This window comes from Microtus ochrogaster, unplaced genomic scaffold (genome assembly GCF_000317375.1).
Source record: "Microtus ochrogaster isolate Prairie Vole_2 unplaced genomic scaffold, MicOch1.0 UNK1, whole genome shotgun sequence".
Lineage (NCBI taxonomy): Eukaryota > Metazoa > Chordata > Mammalia > Rodentia > Cricetidae > Microtus > Microtus ochrogaster.
In genome coordinates, this window is record NW_004949099.1 from 29,746,929 (window position 1) to 29,754,205 (window position 7,277).

The 7,277-nt window shown below is 51.8% G+C and overlaps 1 protein-coding gene across 1 annotated transcript in view; it reads left to right on the forward strand.

Annotated features, from left to right (window-relative positions):
• The window catches only part of Cand2 (cullin associated and neddylation dissociated 2 (putative)), a 30,463-nt gene that overhangs the window by 6,054 nt on the left and 17,132 nt on the right, over positions 1 to 7,277 (forward strand). The window contains exons 2-7 of the mRNA XM_005365046.2: positions 130 to 273; positions 905 to 1,059; positions 2,241 to 2,364; positions 4,714 to 4,979; positions 6,305 to 6,410; positions 6,584 to 6,726. Of these exons, the coding sequence (XP_005365103.1) occupies positions 130 to 273; positions 905 to 1,059; positions 2,241 to 2,364; positions 4,714 to 4,979; positions 6,305 to 6,410; positions 6,584 to 6,726 (938 nt within the window). The remainder of the gene's footprint in view (positions 1 to 129; positions 274 to 904; positions 1,060 to 2,240; positions 2,365 to 4,713; positions 4,980 to 6,304; positions 6,411 to 6,583; positions 6,727 to 7,277) is intronic.

Sequence of the window (7,277 nt, forward strand, 5' to 3'; positions counted from 1 at the left end):
TCTGTAGACCAGGCTGGTCTCGAACTCACAGAGATCCGCCTGCCTCTGCCTCCCGAGTGCTGGGATTAAAGGCTTGCGCCACCGTCGCCCGGCTCCACAGCTTTCTTCCTCTCCTGCCCCCCCCCCCAGGTTCATGGCCACCAGCGACCTGATGTCAGAGCTTCAGAAAGACTCCATCCAGCTGGACGAGGACAGCGAGCGCAAGGTGGTGAGAGCGCTGCTGCGCCTTCTGGAGGACAGGAGCGGCGAGGTGCAGAACCTGGCTGTCAAGTGGTGAGTGGTGGTGGTGATGGGGCTTGGGGGAGGGCCACTGCCCCAGGACACAGCCTGTGAGAATCATCGGGCAGTTTAGGGACAACAATAGGGTTGGACGCTAGCCAGCATTCCTTGGAGGTAGACCCTGCACCAAGAGTTCACGTCTAAGTTACATGGGAGGATATCCGGGAAACAGGAAGGGAAGTAGGGAAGAGGAGGTGAGATGGGGAGAAAGCCTGCATAGAGGTTCTGTAGCTCTGACAGGTCCCCAGGTGACAATCTGCTACCAGGCTTTGAGAAATGAGGATGTAGGTCTCAGATGGACGACCAGCATCGGCAAGTGAAAAGCAGTTAGACGTGCCCTGGAAGGCCCCACCCAGACCTTCTGGGGTGGCCGGCAGTAGTCTATGTGTAATAATCCCCTAGGGGATGTGACACCAGCTCAGACCCTTGCTTTGGGGCGCTATGGAGCCATAGGGTGAGATGCGAATCATAGGCTTGGGGTGCACCGCTTTCCTAGCAGGTCTTCTGCTGAGCTGAGGTCCTCATCACGTGTGTCCCCACAAGCTTGAGAGGACTAAAGCAGGCAGCCTGACTTAAGGCATGCCTGGGGCTTCTGGGCCCTTCTCCCTTTCTCCCTCTGCCTCAGCCTGGGTCCCTTGGTGGGCAAAGTGAAGGAGTACCAAGTGGAGACCATTGTGGACACCCTCTGTGCCAACATGCGGTCAGATAAGGAGCAGCTCCGAGACATCGCTGGCATTGGCCTGAAGACCATCCTCTCAGGGCTGCCTTCCGCTGCCACAGGTACCCAGGCCTTGGTGCTGTGACTCTACCCAGCCGTGTTTCAAACACTGGGGCCAGGAGATTCTCCTCTGGGAAGCCTACACCTGTGTTCGCCGCGTGCCTTCTGCATGCCTTTCTTTCTCTTCACCAAGTGCTTACACCTTAATTCCACCTTAATTGGAGGCAAAGGCCGTGGTTCAGTATGAGTTTCAGGTCAGCCTGATGTACAGAGCACAGCCAGGGATATAGTGAGACCTTGTTTCAAAATAAAAAAGAGAGAAGGCTCAGAGAAGCAAAAGGATCTTTGTGGCATCCCTCAGTGGCATCCCTCCATGGTAAAGAATTCAGACCCAGGGGCTGGAGAGATGGCTCAGTGGTTAAGAGCATTGCCTGCTCTTCTAAAGGTCCTGAGTTCAATTCCCAGCAACCACATGGTGGCTCACAACCATCTGTAAAGAGGTCTGGCGCCCTATTCTGGCCTTCAGGCATACAGACAAAATATTGTATACATAATAAATAAATAAATAAATAAATAAATAAATAAATAAATATTAAAAAAAAAAGAATTCAGACCCAGATCAATTGAAATTTATGGCTGCCTGTTGGGAATGCTTGCAGCCGCAAGTGAAGAACATAAGCTCACGGCAGCTTAAAGACTAGCCCTGATCTCTCCGGAAGGATGCTGCTGCTCTCTCCTCCTCCTTCCTCTCCTCTTCCTCCTGTTTCCTGGTGGCAGTGCTGGAGGTCTTGGGACTTGTCTGTGCTGGGCCAGGCCACTCCCATTCTTGCCGCCGTTGTTGTGCAGCTCAGACTCACAGGGTCACACTCTTCATCCGTGTTCTCTCCTTTGTAAGAGAAGACACATTTCCCAGTCCAGTCTATCCCACTGGCCAGAGCCGGGCCACTGGCCGCTGCTAGCTGAAAGGGACTGGGAAAAGAAATGTTTAACTTGTCCCCCTCCCTGGTAGAAGTGTGGGAGCCGGCCAGCCGCTCAGCCATCAATTTGTCAGCTCCTCCAGCTGATTCCTGCAGGTGTTCCTTAAGACTTGGGTCAACCATGGACCACTGAAGCCTGGGCTTTCCTGGACCACTAACTTCTGGGGGATGCAGGCTCAGAAACACAACCAGAACACAAGCAGGCCGGAGTTGGGGGCTGGATCCAAGCCCACGGCCTTTACCCTGCCCTCTTATGCCCTGCACAGGCTCAGGGCTAGCCGTCAATGTGTGCCGCAAGATCACAGGCCAGCTCACCAGTGCCATCGCCCAGCAGGAGGATGTGGCTGTGCAGCTGGAAGCCCTGGACATCCTCTCCGACATGCTGAGCAGGTGAGCCAGGCCACCTTGAGCAAGAAAGGCAGGGACAGGCAGGACTGAGATGAGTGGCCTGCATGTAGTAATGTCACATTACAGAATGGGCTTGGGGAGGTCATTAGCTCCAAGGTCACACGGTCAGTAAACTTCCCATAACTTGTACATTTGCTCTGGGGGTATGGAAAACCGGGTGTTAGTCTAGTGGTGGGCCTGTGTTGCTCCTGGGGAGGAATTTACAGGCAAGTGGCCAACTGAATATAATAGGAGAGTGGTCAGGTCAAGTGCAGGGCCCAGATCAGCTTCTGGAGGGCCAAGGCTTTAGGGTCCTCAACAGATCTAAGGGCACCACAGAGGGCAGAGGCATGAGAGGATTGTGAAAGGTTTTGGGTTTGGGGCTCAAGGGAACACTAATGTAGATTGTCCTTTTGATTAAAAGAGTAGAAGGATTGGGCATGGTGGCACATGCCTTTAGTCTTCTTACTCAAAAGGCAGAGGCCGAAGGAGCTCTGTGAGTTCAAGGACAGCCTGGTCTACAAAGAGAGTTCAAGGACAGCCTAATTCTATTTCAGAAAACCAAACAAAAAAGATTAGAAGAGTTTTTCATGGCATGGAAAGACAGCATGGTGGGCTCTGCTTCAGAATTCAGACTTATGTGGCAGAGGGGTCCCTTAAAGTTGTCAGAGTTGAGAGTTTCCATGCAATGTGGGTGATAATAGCCCATAGTTGGTGCTTGTCATCTGGCCGACTCTGATCTAGGGGTTGGGAGGGGGTCTTGAATTTGGAGGAAGGAGTGAGTGACCTTCAGGGAGTCTGGAAGAGGGGCTTTTTGATTAATATGTGTCCATCATATAGGGGTTAGCCTGGGGCCTTATGCAGTATCAGCTGCATGTGATCATGACCTAAGCAGTCTTTGCTCTGGGCTCTAGCAGACTTGGGTCCAGGGCTCCTGCATGGTGAGCTGATTATGGAAGCTGGTATTCAGCGAAGAGGCTAGGGGGCTGAGCAGGAGCCCCAAAGACACACCTCCGTCTTCCTTCTGTCATCTGGACAGGCAGGCTGGAGAGGAGTATCTTTGTTTTTATATTTGTGGTGGGATTGAATCCAGGGCTTTAACCCTGCTGGGGAAGAACTCTACCACTGAGATCCATTACTCTTTGTTTTTGAGACTCCATCTCTCAGAGTTGCTCAGGCAGGCCTTGAACTCACTCTGTAGGCCATACTGGCTTTAAATGTATAACACTTCTGCCTCAGCCTTCTTAGTAGGTGAGATTGTAGGCCTGTGCCCCTAGGCCTGGCTTGGCTTCCATGGGTTGTCTGGAAGAAGAAGACCCCACAGGATCTGGAGTAGAGGATGGCTCGATAGGTTTTAGAAACCAGGAGATGGAGGATTGGGGTGGGGGTGCCCCAGGAGCAGGTAGGTGCAGTAGGAGGTGATGGGTTCCATTTGAGCATGTTGAGTTTATGGCGCCTGGAAGGCACCCCTCAATCGTGAGCTCCATTGGCCCAGAGTCTGTCCTTATGGCCCGACTTCCAGCATAGACCCTGTCACACTGTAGATGAGTCAATAGGTAAAGACTGCAGCAGAGTGATCAGGGCTGTACGCAGGACAGTGAGGTTATGGAGGGCAGCAGAGCAAGGCATTGTGGGATCGAACTCGCCCAGAGCTGGTTTGACTGTGGAGAACGAACTGGGGCCATGCAGAGCCAGGTTCTGCCTGTGGAGAAACTATCTGAGGGTTACCTCTTGCCTTGAGTTCAGAGGTCAGCTTATCCAGAGGACACTGGGGAGCCATAGCGGGATTAAGTCCGTTAGATCTTATACAACTCCAGTCGCGATTTCCGGGATAGGTATTGAGGCAAACCTCAGGCCCCAAGAATTTGGAGCATCCTCACTGGAACCCCCTGCCCATTCCTCCCTAAGCTGAGAGATTGGATACCTGGGCTCAGGTCTTGGCCTTGCACTGTTGACTGAGGAGCCTTCGCAAGGCATTTTTTTTTTTTTTTTTTTTTTTTTTTTTTTTGCTTTTTCGAGACAGGGTTTCTCTGTGGCTTTGGAGTCTGTCCTAGAACTAACTTTGTAGACCAGGCTGGTCTCGAACTCACAGAGATCCGCCTGCCTCTGCCTCTGCCTCTGCGAGTGCTGGGATTAAAGGCGTGCGCCACCACCGCCCGGCCGCAAGGCATTCTCTGTAGCTTTCTTTCCTGTAGTAAGCCGCAAGGTCACTCCTCATGTTTGGAGGGGTACCTTGTCACTTTCTCAGGGTCTTTGAATATCATAAGAAGGAGGTACTGAGAGAATGAGGGTGCAGACCCAAGTTGTCTGCTTGTGGTGTCTGACCCGACATTTCCTCCATCCTGTCCCCAGGCTAGGTGCCCCACTGGGCACCTTCCATGCCAGCCTGCTGCACTGTCTACTGCCCCAGCTGAGCAGCCCACGCCTGGCTGTTCGCAAGCGTGCCGTTGGGGCACTCGGTCACCTGGCAGCCTCCTGCAGCACCGACCTCTTCGTGGAGCTCGCTGACCACCTAGTGGACCGGCTGCCAGGCCCACGCGCGCCCGCCAGCCCCGCAGCCATTCGTACACTGATTCAGTGTTTGGGCAGCGTGGGCCGCCAGGCTGGCCATCGCCTGGGTGAGCGGGTGGGGCTAAAGTTCTGAGAAGGGTTTGGTGGGTGGGGACAGAGCCCTAGTAGGAGCACAAACTGACTTTCCTTTTTTGGGTCTTATGCCTCTGTGTGGTCTTCTGGAAGTGACTTCTGTGGAGGCCCAGGGTTAGTCCGTTCAAGTCTTAATAGCAAATCCTTATATAGAATGTGTTCGAGCCTCTGCTTTGACAGGCACACCTCAACCTGTGAGCCAGATTTAGAATCTTTAAGCTTTTATTGAGAATAATAGATCTAGAGTTAGCCACACTGTTTAAAGTGTATGCCAGCACACACTTGTGAGCCCACATCCCTGTCAAAACTCTCAGCATTCCCACCATTTCCGTCCTTGCCCCTGCTTTGCCCTCAGGCAGCCACCTCGGGCGGCACTGGGAATAAGACAGCGTGTAGAGCGTCAGGAGTTCAGATTCCAACACTGGCATCAGGTTGTAACAAATGCCTAGAATTCCAGCTTCAAGGGATCTGATGCCCTCTTTTGGCTTCTCAAGGCAACGTATGTGTGCACACACATAAATAATAAAATAAATTTAACATGGATATTTAGGGGTCTCTAGCTTAGCATGTTCCTTCTTGCACTGTGGGAAGGTTATGGCTGGAAAAGAGCTAGTGTAGCCTCAAAAGCAGTGGTCCTTTTTTTGTTTTGTTTTGTTTGTTTGTTTGTTTTTTGAGATAGGGTTTCTTTGTATAGCTTTGGAGCCTGTCCTGGAACTCACTCTGTAGACCAGGCTGGCTTTGAACTCACAACTCACAGAGCTCCATCTGCCTCTGCCTTCCAGGTGCTGGGATTAAAGGCGTGCGCCCCCACCCAGCGCCTGGCAAAGCAGCGGTTCTTAACATGTGGGTCGAGACTACTGGAAAATAGATATTTACATTACTGTTCATAATAGTAGCAAAATTTTAATTATGAAGTAGCAATGAAAATAATTTTATGGCTGGAGTCCCCACACCATGAGGAACTGACAGTATTAAAGGGTCGAAGCATTAGGAAGGCTGAGAACCACTGCTCTAAAGCCTTGGTCCCTCTTGTTCTCCCGTCTGCAGCTCACACTCTAGTGTAGGAATAAGGCACAGCCGTGATGGAGCTAAGCTCTGCTCGCATCATTGTTCATTGGTGTCCACACTCTGATGGTCAGTAGCCTGAGTCAGGAAGTCTTCCAAGTGGCCCACAGCCCCGGTCAGCTTACCTCAGAAGCCTCAGAGTTGAATTTTCCCTGCAAGGGAGGAGTTGGGCTGAGGCTGTGGGCTGGTGACGGAGGGAAGATGTGGTGACTTCAGTGACCCCTTGGCTCTATAGGGGCCCACCTGGCTCGCCTGGTGCCCTTGGTGGAGGAGTTCTGCAATCTGGATGATGATGAGCTGAGAGAGTCCTGCCTCCAGGCCTTCGAGGCCTTCCTTAGGAAGTAAGTACAGCAGCTGCACGAGAAAGCAGGCCTGGGGAGCTGCATGGGGGGTTCGTAGGGCTCAGGGACAGCATGCCTGCCTCAGAACAGCCAGCTCTTGGCACTTGTTTTTGGGTCCCACCCTTGCTCTGTCACACTGGATTCCAGTGAAGCCTCCTTTCCTTGTCCCTCAGGTGCCCCAAGGAGATGGACCCTCACGTACCCAATGTGACCAGCCTCTGCCTCCGGTACATGAAGCATGACCCCAACTACAACCATGACAGTGATGAGGATGAGGAGCAGATGGAGATCGACGACAGTGAATTCAGTGAGGCAGGTAGGTGGACGGCCTGGTGTGAGGGACAGCAGGGCACGGCAGCCAAAGCAGGGGCCTAATCAGGCCTGCCGGGCTGCATGCTGCTCTCTTCTAACTAAACAACCAGGATGAAGAAGACTTGGGAAAGACATTTGCCCATACTCACCACGTAGACAATGATGTAGTGACTGGCATTAGGACATTTGTAGTATATCAGGTGTTAAAGACGTGGGGTGTGAAGTGCGTGTGACTACTCTCAGATGCTGGTATCCTGGCTCCCACAGGGAGCATTGCTAATCATTGCTTCCTGAGCATCCATTGGTGTTTCTTTTCTTTTTTTTTTTAAATATTTATTTATTGCCGGGCGATGGTGGCGCACGCCTTTAATCCCAGCACAGCCTGGTCTACAGAGCTAGTTCCAGGACAGGCTCTAAAGCCACAGCGAAACCCTGTCTCGAAAAACCAAAAAAAAAAAAAAAAAAAAATAGAAAGAAATGAGAGGAATTGAGAACCTAATCTAAAAATTATTGAATTCAATAGTCAATAAATAAGTGCAAATAATGGGTATCAGT